This window comes from Hyperolius riggenbachi, chromosome 11 (assembly GCF_040937935.1).
Source record: "Hyperolius riggenbachi isolate aHypRig1 chromosome 11, aHypRig1.pri, whole genome shotgun sequence".
Taxonomy (NCBI): domain Eukaryota; kingdom Metazoa; phylum Chordata; class Amphibia; order Anura; family Hyperoliidae; genus Hyperolius; species Hyperolius riggenbachi.
The window spans coordinates 173,944,322-173,959,616 of NC_090656.1; the positions used below are offsets into that span (position 1 = coordinate 173,944,322).

At 39.2% G+C, this 15,295-nt stretch overlaps 1 protein-coding gene across 1 annotated transcript in view; it reads right to left on the reverse strand.

The window, feature by feature from the left end:
* Positions 1-15,295, reverse strand: part of LOC137537914 (5-hydroxytryptamine receptor 3E-like) — a 55,993-nt gene that overhangs the window by 38,285 nt on the left and 2,413 nt on the right. The window contains exons 2-3 of the mRNA XM_068259844.1: positions 8,314-8,462; positions 3,760-3,804 (exon numbers count right to left, since the gene is read on the reverse strand). Coding sequence (XP_068115945.1) covers positions 3,760-3,804; positions 8,314-8,462 — 194 coding nt within the window. The remainder of the gene's footprint in view (positions 1-3,759; positions 3,805-8,313; positions 8,463-15,295) is intronic.

Sequence of the window (15,295 nt, forward strand, 5' to 3'; positions counted from 1 at the left end):
TACAGATGTAAACACCGGCTCACAGCACTGCTGTGATTTATGAGGGATTGCAGAGTGCAGGGGGACCTTAGTGGGGTTTGGGATAGCAACAGAGGCTGGGCTGTATAGGCAGATCCAGCCTCTGTATACAGATAACATTCTTTAAACACACCTCGGGTTCTCTTTAAGTTAAATCTTCTGTCTTTAAGTTAACTCTTCAATCCTTAAAATAATTCCAGAATTGTAAAGTTAAAGACAGGCTGTTAATTAACTGCGTGTGATAATAACTGCAGAGGAGGTAACTTAAGGCGCGTACACACGCACTACTGCCGGCAACGACGGGTCCGCCGGACCCTCCCGCTGGGCGGACATTCAGCCAACAGTAACCTTAGCGGATCGTTCTGAAACGGCCTTATCAGTCTGCCGAAAGCGCGTACACACGTGTTACTGTTGGCTGAACGTCTGCGTGTACACACGAGGCCAAAGTGTTTCTGTTTTACCCAAAAAAGGTCTGTTGCCTGATAAAACTGACACTTTTACAGCCTCCCTCCACTGGCCAGCATATCACTGCACAATGTCAATTAACATTCAATTTATGGGAAAATTTGTCTGACATTGGTGCAACAGCGCGAATAACACTGTGATTGGGCGTCAGAGATGCAGTTGTTCTAAGGTAGCCATACACCATACAATTGTGTCTTTTTCTTCAAACCAAACTTTCTCAATCCAATCCACCATACACCACGATTCTATTTTTTTATTAATTATCAGAAATTTTCCACCATGGCAAATAAATCAAACGATTGAATATTCTGGAAATTCAATTTTTTTGAATCCAAAGAAAACTAACAGTACATTTGATTGTTCAATAGTTTCCATCGGAAAAAATGGGGGAATCAAAAGTTTTAATTGCATCATATATGGCCAACCAGGTTAATTCCTTACATGCTGATGATTAATTTAAACTCAAGGTCTCAGTATTTTTCAGTTGCCCTTATCCAAGTATTTTTTTCTTTTGAGTTTTCTCCCAGGAAATAATTTTTCATCTTATCTAAAAATAACTTTTCAGCTCTTGGCAATTGGTGTTCAATTGCTAAGTGCTTTGGGAAGGTTAAAAACGATCTCATTAGTTAATAGCATATGGGCCCATATGTTTAAAGTGAACCAGAGACGAAGCACCCTTGTGTATTTAACCATAGAAATCAGTGGGAACATTAGAGAAAACATTTACCATGCTCTCTGTTCCATCCTCACTGCTAAAAGTGTCTGTTATCTAGCTGAGATAAGAATCCCGGGCTGAGCATTGAGTCTGGCTTTGCTATAATGACTCAGCTATAATGATTCCTGAGCAAAGCCAGCAGGGGGCAGGCTTGGACTTGAAGACAGCAAAGAACACAGTCTCAGCTATAATTATTCTGTAGCAAAGCCAGACCGACTGCTTAGTCGGGATTCTTATCTTAGAGGTGATAACAGGCAAATTAAACAGAGAACAATGTAACAAAGAGCAGATTAGGTGTTTACTGTCATGTTCCCACTGATTTATAAGGTAAAATACATGAGGTTGCTTCATCTCTGGTTCTCTTTAAGGCTAGATTCACAGTGGGACGTTGCGTTTTGATGCCACGTTAAAGTCGCACCGCAAGCTTACAACGCAACACGTCCAAAAAGTGGCAACGCAGCGTTACCGTCGCATACAGCAGATACAGTAAAAAAATACAGGCAATGAAAAGTATGCTTACAAGTCATTACTGAGCATTACTGAGCATGTGCAAACAGTCCAACGCAGCTTATAACGTGTATAACGCACTGCATGCAGTACTTTTACTTAACGTGCAGCGTTAGACACCAACGCAACGTGTGCACTGTGAACAGGGCATTGATTTTTCATTGCAGTGAGTTATTCTGCGTTAAATGCTGTTTTAATGCGCAACTTTAACCACTTTACCCCCGCGCGTACGTATTTCTCCGCCCCTTTTTCCATCTTTTAAAAACCAGGGACGGAGAAACACGTACTTTCCGCGTTCCCGACGCTGCCCGCGCTCCCGCTCGTAAACACGCCGCCCGCCGCTAGTAAACACGCCGCCGCCCGCTCGCCCAGAGATCAATGAACGGGAAAATCCATTCCCGTTTGTTGATCTAAGCCCCGCAATGATCAGCTGCTCTCCTATGGGCAGCGCGATCATTGTGAGAAAAAACACACGTGTCCAGCCTCCTTATACTTCCTCCAAGCTTCCGGAAGGACGCTTGGAGGTCGCATTAAAACAAAAAGTTACTGTGGCCATCTTGTGGCCAAATAGTAAACTACACCCTACACATTTTTCACATACAAATAAATGACTTTTACACATAAAATTAACTCATTACCTCCCACACTCCCCATTTTTTTTTTTTTTGTAATTAAAAAAAATTTTAAAAATTTACAATTAAAAAAAATACATAAATAGTTACCTTAGGGACTGAACTTTTAAAATATTTATGTCAAGAGGGTATAACACTGTTACTTTATAAACTATGGGCTTGTAATTAGGGATGGACGCAAAACTGAAAAAAATGCACCTTTATTTCCAAATAAAATATTGGCGCCAAACATTGTGATAGGGACATAATTTAAATGGTTTTATAACCGGGACAAAAGGGCAAATACGTTTCATGGGTTTTAATTACAGTAGCATGCATTATTTAAAAACTATAATGGCCGAAAACTGAAAAATAATTATTTTTTTCCCCACATTTTTCCTATTTTCCCATTAAAACACATTTAGAAAAAAATAATTCTTGGCATAATGTCCCACCTAAAGAAAGCCTAATTAGAGGCGAAAAAAACAAGATATAGTTCATTTCATTGCGATAAGTAATAATAAAGTTATAGACGAATGAATGGAAGGAGCGCTGAAAGGTGAAAATTGCTCTGGTGCTCAGGGGGTAAAACCCCTCAGTGGTGAAGTGGTTAACGTCCCACTGTGAACTTAGCCTTAATGTTTAGGGTTGTGCACACATAACATAACATGAAAGGCTGAGTTTTATGTCATGATTCATTTTATGTTGTGTGCGTTTTTAATGCATTTGCGGGGTTTTTTTTTACCACAGATGTGGTTAAGCGTTTTGCATGCATTTTAATGCATCTGCGGTTCGCATACGTTTTTCATGCGTATTTTTTATTGCTCTTTATGCAAATCACTATGAAGACAAAAGTAAGCGGAAATACATCACAAAACTATTTTTTTTTTCACAAATGCATAGAAAAATGCTTGGAAACCACATACCATTGCGTTTACATTAACTTTCTTTATGTGCGTTTTTGAAGATCATGCAACAAAATCAGCATTTTTGAACGCAGGCAGTGAAAAAGCATATGAGTTTTTGATCTGCATTTTTTCCTTCGGCCCACAGACTTCCATTAGCGGCAAAAATGCAGCATTTTCCTAGCCTTAACGTGAGCCCACACTTAGATTTATGCCCGTTTCAAAACTGAAGGACACCTGAAGTGAGAGGGATATGGAGTTTTATGGCATCCTGTTAATATTACTGGCATCAGCAGGGTCTGAATCACACTCCTGAAACACTCATATTGCAAATCCAGTCAAACTTCAGTCAGAAATCTCTGCTCTGCATGCTTGTTCAGGGTCTATGGCTAAAAGTATTAGAAGCAGAGTACCAGCGGGAATGCCAGGCAATCTGCATTCTTTAAAATAAAATAAATATGGCAGCCTCCACATTCTTCTCACTTCAGGTCTCCTTTAATTGATCATCTTACACCATTTCTAGAACTAGTCCTCTTACCATACTGAACCAAGAATATGCGATAAGAGTCTGGGCGCTTGTATCCTGCAACAGAAAGAGATATAGAAATATATTGATTTAGTAACATATCAAGATTTCTTTACAGATTTTTTATTCCAGACCTCCCCCTCCAACTCAAAACAATCAAATTTAGCAAGGCACCTGGTGCTTAGTTATATATATATATATATATATATATATATATATATATATATATATATATATATATATATATATATATATACTGTATACATATATATATATATACTGTATACATATATATATATATATAATGGAACCTTAAGTGAACTTACCTGGGGCTTCTTCCAGGCCCCTGTAGTCCATCAGCTCCCTCACTAGCCTCCCAGTCCGCTGCTGTGCCCCCCAAAGCTGTCCAACTGAGCCCTGTTGTGGGCTGATACACATGTGCGACCCAAGAGTTTCCCAGGCCTCTATTGCACTCTTGTGGTTGGGAGGGTTCTGTATATGCACAGTTGCAAGTGGCGGGAGCCACACTGGGGCTGCACATGTGCAGCAGTCCACAACAAGGCTCAGTCGGCCAGCTTTCAGAGGGGCACAGCAACAGACCGGGAGGACAGCAAAGTACCTGATGGACTACAGGGGGCTGGAAGAAGGCCTAGGTAAGTTAAACTTTTTTTTTTTTTTTCCCTCTTCCTTTCTCCTCCCCTCTTACTCCTTTGTATTTACCCTTTTCCTCTTCCCTCTTTTTTCCCACCTTTCTGTTTGTGGTGAGTGGGCGCTGCGGCGTTCCGTACTTGGGCGGACAATTGCACCTGTGCGCAGACAGTTAGGCGCCGCTGGGTGGCGAGGCGTTCACCCAGCGTTCTGCCTATATCTTGCTGTCTGCGCACGCTTGGTTGAATACCCCGATGCGCGCTTTGGGCATGCGCGCTCCGGGAAACTTTCTGACCAGCCCGGGCTGCCTGGAACGCAAAAGCCGCGCCTCTTTTGACACGCGGCCGACGCACTTCCGGGAACAACGCCATTTATGGCGTGGGGCACATCCACAGTTACACTGGGCATAATCCATGCGGCCTGGAGTCCTGAAGAGCCGGATCACCGGCGAAACCGGTTGACTTAAGCCTGTCACAGCCGTTGCCACTCAGCCTGGCTCCCCTCACAGTATATTTTCCGGATCAACATCCATCCTTCTTATATACAGTGATCCCTTTCCATGGACATACGGATTAACAGAGACTCACATCACTACAGGATTGGTAGCTATACCACTGGTTCACTTGCTTTGTTGGATTTTGCTGCTTCATGTCCATAATGGCTTACCATCTCTGCATCTTTCATGCTGGGACACTGATGTTGCGATTGGACATTTGAAGTCCCATTCATTGACCTCTGGTTTCTACTGGCAGCGGAGAGAAACTGGTCTGTACCAGAGTCAAATGTTGTTGTATGTCTTTAGAACAGAAGCAGTTTGAGCATATTTCTGGAACCTATGCATGTATTCCTGGAATCTCTGTTTATCTGGAACTTTTCTCCATGGGAAGCAATATGTAACATGCAGTTTACACTGTATCGAGGGAACAATGCATTATACAGGCTGATAGTGGCTATATGCTGAGCAGGCCCGCAGACCGCTTACTTTTTATTAACATGCCCATTTTTTGTATTCAGTATCTGGTTTTTATGACATATTAGGAATGTTTGTATCAATAAATAATTTGTATTTTTCTATCATATGACTCATTGAGTGCTTTGGCTTGCAGCTGGGTTCTGCTTCTTTCCATACAAAATACTGTTTAGTAGCCAGACCGCTCTGAGCCATATTTATATGCTACACCTTTATGTCATCTTATTTGGTTAGCAGTGTAGTGTTGGTTGATGCGCTTCATCTAAGTTAAACTGAACTCCTTTGGTTCACTTAAAGAGGAGCTGTCAGCCAAACTATCTCAGAGAAAAAAACACATACAGTATATACAGTTAGTAGTATATATAATACTTGCTCTACTTACATATGTATTGTACCGTCCACATTTTAGTGATTTTTCTATAGTAAAAAAAGAGAAAATCCTTCTTAGGATTTTCCATTTTGATGATCTTGGAGCCAATCCTGACATAATTTCCTCCCTTACTCTGTGTATCCACCTAGCTCTGCAGTAGAAAGTGAATTGTCATTGTGTGACTCTGCAGAGCTGGTTTATTTGTATGGATCGGATTTCATTTCAAAATTTGCTTTTCTCAGCTTCTCAGCATGAGAAATATTGGCCAATCAGAGAGGAACAGAGGTGTGGGAGGGGAAAATGGGAGAGAAAGAAGCTTCAGCCAATCAGGCTGCATTAGTTATGTCTGAGGTGAAAGTAAAGAAGAAAAAAGAAAACCCAACATGCCTTGCAACTTCCTTTGTGCGACAGATGTACCAGGGAAACTGGGCAATGGTCTTTTAAGGAGAAGAAAAGAAGAAAGTTATTTTTAACTAGGATTGCCTGGTTAGCATCCGTATTACTTATTTACCAGATAAAAATAAAGACTTCATTTTTCATCTTAAGCCTGACAGTTACAGTTTTAATGTTCTTTTAAGCAAACCTGACTTGAAATTTAACTGAAGAAAAACAATTATATCTATAGTCCTAAAACTAAAGAAGACTTTTCAGGACCATACTTGGGGGATGGTCTACCTTATTCCCAGGGCTTGACCAAGTAGACAGTAATAAGATGTAATTGCTTTATTATATTCTGTCTTGACACTGCGCAGTGGTTCCTGTGGAATTAATTTTGAGTGATAAAACAAGTCTAGTTGGTGCTGATGCAGGGCTGTTCAAAGGCTCTTCTCCAGAACCACCAGCACTGTCTCCAGAGTAATGTCTTGTTTAGAAGCAAATATGCCAGGCATGGCCTTGCAAAGCTCAGTTGTGTTGTAGCGCCACCGGATTGTCTAGCTTCTTCAACATTGTAGTCTGTGTGATCCATGTCACTTGCTGCCATTGGCATGGCCTCTGTGGATCAAACTTTAATACTACTAGGGACACTCAAGTTATTGTAACACCAAAAACATAATATTTTAATACAAGTACTGCATTTCTTACTACACGCTCACATTGCACGAAGACTACTTTCACTATCTCAGTTCTAGCACTTCTATTTCACAGTTTGGACACCTGAATGAACATTTTCAGCCATACGCAGCCAGAAACACATTTAATATATCACTTTACAGAGAGCATTGAACAATTCACATCACAAAATGCCCTTCACGATCTTATTGTCCTAGCACCAAACTTAATGGAAGCCTGGAAGCTTACTAGTGTATTTTTGAGATATGCCTGATAGAATCAGTTTTGTTTATTGATCTCTGACCCAGTTCCAGTTGCACCACCCTTTTCTGTCTAGCTGCCCACATCTCCAGTGTATACAGTTCTTTATATTACTTAAAAAAAGGAGTACCCAGACAGTTTATGGTGACCTAAAATCACCTGAATGGTATAAAGGGCTTAAAGAGGAACTCCAGTGAACATTTTACTGTTGGCAGGTGATGTAGCTGCTGCATGGTTTTTGGCAGTTGGAAACAGCTGTAAACAGCTATTTCTCACAAAAGTTCGAACGTGTCTTGTGGGAGGGGTTGCTTGTGGGAGGGGTTTCACCACAATATCAGTCATACAGCGCCCCTTGATGGTCTGTTTGTGAATAGATTTCTCATGTAAAAGGGGGTATCAGCTACTGATTGGGATAAAGTTCAATTTTTGGTCGGAGTTTCTTTTTAAGGAGACCACAAAGCCCTCTATTAAAGGGAATCTAAAGTGAAAATAAACTTATGAGATACTAGGGACCCTAGCCCGTTTAAAAACGGGCTCTAGTCATCACCGCCACATGTCAGCACGAGCTCCCAGCCGGCCCCTGGAACGTCCTGCTCCTGTCCCGGGCTGTCCGTGCTGCGCACATGCGCAGTAGAAAAAACACACGAACACTGATGATGCAGGGACACCTGCGGTTTTATTATGTAGGATGATGATTTGTATGTGTAGTAAAGCTAAGAAATAGAACATTAGTAGCACCAATGTTTTTTCCAGTACAAGAAGAGTTAAGAAACTTCAGTTGTTTCTATGCAAAAGAGCTCTTCAACCCAACTGGGTCAGCTACAGTGCTGTTTTCTGAAGCACTTATCCCAACATGTCTCTCACCGTTTGTTTGTTTAAAGTTTTACTGCCAGAAAGTTCAAAGGGTCGTTAGCTCTGCTCCGTTTCATCATTTAAAATACAGAGTGTAATTTGTAAAAGGCAAATATAAGAGAATGATGCAATGTTATAGAAAAAAAGCTATATAACTGAAAATAAAAATATGAGACTCTTTCCTTTGCTACAAATGTTCTATTAATTATCCGTACTACACATACAATTCATTATATCATAAGGGTTTTTTTGTTTTTTTTTGCTTCAGTGTCACTTTAAAAAAAGCAATGTCAAATGTCATTTTGCCTTCTTAAAACAAAATTAAGGTCACCGGGACTTTGACTCATAACGAGACTTGGATTGTGGCTACTATTTCAAGCATTCTAAATGTGCAAATCAGATGTAAAGACCTCACCAGTTCGACAACAGCATACAGTTTTAGGTTAATTGTCACTTCTGTTGGAGTTAACCAGTTCTGTACTGGGCGTTCATCTGAAGCTTGAGAAGATAAATTCAAAGCTTGCACCAGGGACCAATAACTGCAATTTTCGCAATGGCAAACACCTAAGAAGAAAGAGATAAACTGAGACTATAATTTAAATACAGTAACAGAAAGATTCAGCAAAAAATACACAGCTTTAATCTTTTATTCCAAAATTGGAATGTCCAAGATGTGAAGGACAGTTAAGACTCGGACTGACCTCTTCAAATCGACAACACGTTTATTTATGCATCAAGGGCCATTGATACAAGCATCATCAGCGTAATGCTACAGAAGGTTGGCACACAGCTAATTTTATAGGGTTACAAATATGCAAAAACATACACTCCCTGGGGCTGGCCAGGGTATTTGTCATTATTACAAAAAAAAGTCACAGATCAGTAATTAGTGCAGACATGAAACAGTTAAGTCCATATTTCTGGAATTCTCCTCCCATATGTAAATGAAAATCTCCACCCCCCAGGTGATTTATTAAGGAGCTATACATGATTACCGAAAGAGGAACAGGGGGATGCATCTGTCCTAAAATAAGCATTGTTAACTGTCTACCACAACTATTATGGTCTCAAGTTCGGTAAAAAATCATGAAACTAGTCTGTTTATCTGAACTTGACGCCCTGAGGTTAGACAATAGGCAATTCACTTGACATTCCAGGCTGTGTTATTAGAGTAAATACAATGGTCAGTGTAAGCAATACAGAGACTTCATTCAACATGGCTGAATCTCCTCATTTCAGCAAACAAAATGTCCACCATAGATACAAGAGAAACTTCACATCTTTATCAGGAACAACAGTAGAGCACACAAACCAAAAAGACTACATAAATAAATCATTCTAAGCCATACGCCAATCAGAAATATACCCTGACAATTAAAAGCACATCTAACACAAGCGACTTTTTAATGCTGGACATGATGAGAGACTGTGTACAGACTGGTTCACGAGAGAGAGGAGGAAACATGTCATTGCAAATACAAGCATCCAATACCAAGTATCATATAATGCGACCAGGACTGAATTTACAATCCCAGTTGAAACATTGGCCCATATGCAATTCACTTTTCCTGCTAAGTTTGTGGTGATATTTTCACACCTTATCAATAAAACGCAAGCAAAAAAATACTCAGAATAATTTTGACAGTACTTTTTCCCCAACTTTTTTTTTTTTTTTTAGTACCTTTTCATTTTCAGAGTGCTGAAAAATCTTAACTGACAATACACATTGCACTGCTTAGCATTGAACAATTGTACATAATTGTGATCACAAGAAGGTAAAAGAGGCACCCTGGTGGGTAATAAAAGCATCTAAAAACAGTTTAAAATCAAGAAAGAAAATGAGGTAGCTTACCTCATAGACAAAATCTTTATATTACAAATGGTACCGATTATATAATGCAAACGAATACGGATATGACAACTTGTTTGCGCACACACTCTCTTTGCAAAATGCTATCGTTATCTTTACTATTTATTTATTTGTACCTAGGAGAAATAGTTTTACCAATTGTATCGACATCGGTTGGTCTTAGCAAGACCACACATATGCAGTATAGACAGAAGATAAAAATTGTGTATATGTATGTCCAGCAATATCATAATGTTCTCTCTGTTACTACTCTATATTTATGAATTTAGATTACACCATTTTATTAAGGAGTTTCTTTTCCTGCTATAGGCACTGATATTAGCCTGAGGAAGCGGGCTCAGACCCGCAAAACGCGTTGCCTATGCTCAAATAAAATCTTTTGTTGTTACAAAGATTTCATCTATGAGGTAAGCTACCTCATTTTCTTTCTTGATTTTAAACTGTTTTTAGACGTTTTTATTACCCACCAGGGCATTTGATTATCCTGTTGTGCATTTGATACCCCCAAACATCTCTAGTTTGAGGGGTGGAGACAGAACACACGTGGTTTCCACCACTGTGGACATCTGTCCCCTTTCTTTCCAAGGAAAACGACAATATCCAGGTCCAGTAGGACCACCCCGAATGGAGTCGGGTTTATTGTCTCCACCTGCTTCCTGTGGTCGGTTGCCCCCCTGCAACCCACCTTTGTGAGTAGCCATTTACATTTTGCTAACCACTTTAATTCATAACATACTACACTATTGGGCTCCCATTTTGTTTCCTGTGTCTTTTTTCACAGGGTGCTGAGACACCCATACCTCTCCACATACTCAAATTCTGTGTCAGAATGCCATATTTGTTGGATTATGCTACCCTGTTATCTCTTTATGTATTAACTGTGTCTCCAGAGAATATCGTGTGCCCTATCCTGTACTTGGGCCCTGTACATGCCAAGTCCTATTCCAAGCATGACCCAATCGTGCTTGGTGAAATAAAATAATTCTGATTAAAAAAAATATTTGAAACAGATGATAAAAAATTATCTCCTAGGAGAAAACTTAGGAGAAAAATGAACTAAATAAAGGCCATTGGGCTATATGCAATACACTATTTCTAGTGTTTTCTCCTAAGTGATGTTTTCAAACCTTAGCAATATGCCTTTTAAGCCACTCAGAATAATTTTGACAGTACTTGTTCACCTACTTTTTAATACTTTTTCAATTGCAGAGTGCTAAGATGTTATTTTAAACAGAAGATGCAAAATGATCTCCTAGGAGAAAACTTAGGAGAAAAAATGAAAGTCATATGGCCCATTCTCTGTTCAGCCATATCAGAGAGACAGCAGCCAATCTTTTTTTTCCACCGAGTACAATTTCAGCAAGTTATGTCAATCACCTCAATTGCCCCTATTCACTAAGCATTACCGCATACTACAAAATGAAGTGTTTATTTTTGGACAGTTTCATAATTTGCACCTACAGTCAGGAGATATGGCTGTAAGGGTCTTATCTGCTGTGAGTACTTTTCTGCTTTAGCCTACTCAGGAAAAAAATTACAAGTGTATCACCTGATAAAATTGATCAAAATGTATGAACAAGCGACTGTACAGATGATAAGGGCTACACATACAATGGACACACAGGAAAGGAGCTGGTTGGGGTTGCAAGAGAGATTCCACATGAAAACAGCATCATGGAAAGAGGACTGATGAAATGGGTTGCACATGAAACAGGGGTCACAGAGTGGGTGGTCCATGGAAGCAGGCTCATAGCATGACAAACATGGAAGGCATTGCGTATGGATGAACATGCAAGTAAGTGGCCTACTGAAATTGAAACATGTAGACCTATACTTGGAGATTAACCACTTTGTCCTCCTTGACGTATAAAAACGTCAAGGAGGACAGGCGCGCTCCCGCGGCCGATCGCGCGCTTGCAAGCGCACTCACGGCCGCGTATTTGGTAGCCCAGGAATCAATGTATCGGGCTATGGTGCCCGATCACTGATTCCTCTCCCCCGCTGAAAAAGCGACAGCTTCTCTCGGAAGCTACGCTTTTTCTGAGACTATGTCCCTCTAAGCGTACATTGTACGTTCAGAGTGACGTCATGTAAACAAACTCGAGGTTGCCATCTTGTGGCCAAAGAGTAAAACTACATGTAAAAGTAAAAAAAAATTACACTACACAAATTTTTCCCTAAATAAAACACTATTTACTTCCCCCCTCCCAAAAATACCCACATAAAATGTTTAATTAAAAAAAAAAACAACATTACAATTTAAAAAAAAAACACATAAATATTTACCTAAGGGTCTAAACTATTTAAATATCTATGTAAAGATGAAATATTTCTATATTTTTTTTTTTTATATAAGCTTGTAAATAGTGATGGATGCAAAACGGGAAAAATGCTCTTTTATTTCCAAATAAAATATTGTCGCCATACATTGTGATAGGGAGATAATTTAAACGGTGAAATAACCGTGACAAATGGGCAATTACAATACGTGGGTTTTAATTATGGAGGCTTGTATTATTTTAAAACTATAATGGCCGAAAATTGAGAAATAATGAATTGTTTCCGTTTTTTTTTTATTCGTACTGTCAAAATGCATTTACAGTAAAGTGGCTCTTTGCAAAATGTACCCCCCAAAGAAAGCCTAATTGGTGGCGGAAAAAACAAGATATAGATAGTTAGATAGTTAATTGTGATAAGTAGTGATAAAGTTATAGGTGAATGAATGGAAGGTGAACATTTCTCGGATGCATAAAGTGAAAACGACTGAGAGCTTAAGTGGTTAATAGTGGGAGAGAAGAGAGTGCCCCAAAAAATAGGTAGGTCAGGGGTGATGATAAATAATATTAATTTGCCTAAAAAAAGAAGAAAGCAACTTCCGTATAATGAACACGTTTATAATGGACACTAAACCATCTGTGTAACACCCAGTAAAAAACTTGTTGCTTATACTCAAATTGCTCTTTTCTTTTTAAGGTAAACAAATTATCATCTTATTTTTGGGGCACCACTTCCCTCCCAGTATTACTTTCACCCTCACCCCCATTTTGTGGGGAGGGTTTTTGTACTTTTAGTTCCCATGGAACTTCAACCTTTTCTTCAAGAGATCTTCCAGGCCTTCAAAGAAGACCTAAAAGAGCCTGAGTGAGGATGGGTCTTCCTCTCATGCCTTTATACTTTGCTTGCTGAATATTACTCTTACACATGCACAGAGGTGCCAAGCCCTATCAGGACCTGGAACTGTGAGATACTCCTATTGTTTAATGCCTGAAGAAGCGGGTTCGTATGCCCGTGAAACGCATTGGAGTATGAGAATGAGACACTGAGCCACGTGGATGTTCTTATTGATATGCACATTTTTATCCGAATTTTGTGAGTGCAATTTTAATCTTTTTTATTTGGAATAAAACTGTATCACGCTATGCATATCTCTGTCTGAGTTTAAGGTGCTATGAGGTTTAACACACTGCATTAAGAGATTCAAGCTGCTTGAACAAACGTATATGCTGGTTCTGACGGGTCAGCCATAATATCTGGTAAGCGGCTAGTGTTATAACCTGGGAGTGCCTGCATGAGGGAGAAGTGCTGGTGCTGGGACACGGTATGCGAGATTTGATGTGATAGGCACTTTGTGGTGAAGAATTACAAGCATACTACGCCATAGAGTTCCTTTTTTCCTTTCATGCATGGTCTGGATACGGTTGGAAGCACACAGGAGGATCGGCTGAGATTTACTGGCTGGGCCACATGTGTTGAATGCCAACTGTCACAATTGGCATTTGAATTTGGTGAGCATAATAATTTTCCTTAAAAAGGATAACCTCTGATGTTGTGAGAAGTACCTGCATTCACGTACTTAGGAGTCCTTTGAACTTGGGACTTTTTTGGATTTAGGACTTCTTAACTTGGACTTTTGCCGTTTTTTAAAAATTGTGTGCGAGTTATTACTGGAAATCATTTTCTGCAAATAGAGCCTTCAGGGTCCTTGGAAACAAGGTCCCAGGTCAGGTCAGGTAGTGAAGTTAGGTCCTTGATACTAGGCCATTAATTGGTCATATATTGATGCAATAACAGTTCTGATTTAAACAATTTAGGATTAGAGCTATAGGTCTTCCGCTGGAAATAGGCTATAGATGTTTTTTAAGTGTTGATATAAACGGTGAGTTGATACACTGAATATTTACACAGATAAGACCTGTTGAGCGCTGATGTCATTTTAAACATAAACAATTTATTATTCAGGGTATACACCCCTTGTTGATCAAATGCATTTAGGGGTGTGGTCCTGGTCAATACAAGGCAAATTATTTCTTTAATATCTAGCTTTGAAGAGTTATTAATTATTTTAATTTTTATTCTGCCTTGAGGAGCGCACTTTTTTACCCCCCTTTTTATGTGAATAAGTGATTATTTATAGTAAGTGAAGAAATGTGACAGCATGATCAGCAGCCAAGAAGAGATACACATATTAGTGAAGTTGATGTACTAAAATTCCAAGATCTTTGAGAGAAGACACAAAGCCCTAACCCTAAGAGGGGTATTCAAAAAAATCAGCAAAATGAATCACAAAATATAAGTTTACAGTATTTTTACAACACAGATGTGGTTGAAGTTTTCTTTTGTATAAGAAGGGCCAAAAACATAATTAAAGATAGCAGCCACCCTTGAAACTCTTTGTTTGAGCTCCTACCATCAGGTAGACCATTTAGATCAATTCACATCCGCACAAAGAGACAAACAGCTTTTCCCTATTTGCCAAGATCATTTTTAATTGAACATGTGCAATAAGCATTATTGGTTATGTGCTAGTTACTAATCATTAAAGGACCAGTATCGCGAAAAATAATAAGTACATTTCTTCCAAAGTAAAATGAGCTATAAATGACTTTCTCCTATGTTGCTGTCACTTACAGTAGTTAGTAGAGATCGGACGGAACCGACAGGTTTTTGCCAAGTCCATCTCTTCATGGGGGATTTTTAGAATGTAATTTATTATTTACAAAAGCACTCCCTGGAAAGGGACTATACAAAGATGCAGGCAACACCTACCTGTTTGCACACTATTTAGGCAGATAGATTGAGCAACTGCTGTCCACTAAGTGCTTTTGAAAACAAAGAAAGCCCTGAGAATCCCCCATGAGGAGATGAGCCAGTCCAAAACCAGTTCTGTCAGATTTCTACTATCTACTGTAAGTGACAACAACATAGAAATACATTATAGCACATTTTTACTCTTTGAAATGTACTTAAAAAAAAACAATTGCAATAGTGGTCCGTTAATGCATTAATGGTATAATAATCATGGTGCTAATCTCTTACTATTTTTTTTTTTTTTAATATCTGCCTTACTTTGCATAACTCCTCTATTTCCACCTTTGTTATTGTCACTTATGTTCTTTATATGCACCTTGGGAGTGGTCATTAAAAATAGTTCTGTTGTGTTACACAACAATGTTACAGTAAAAGTGCTAGAACTTGAACTTCTGAGCTGCAGGTGGAAAATGTCATGACATTTCCTTTAAGTTGTCAC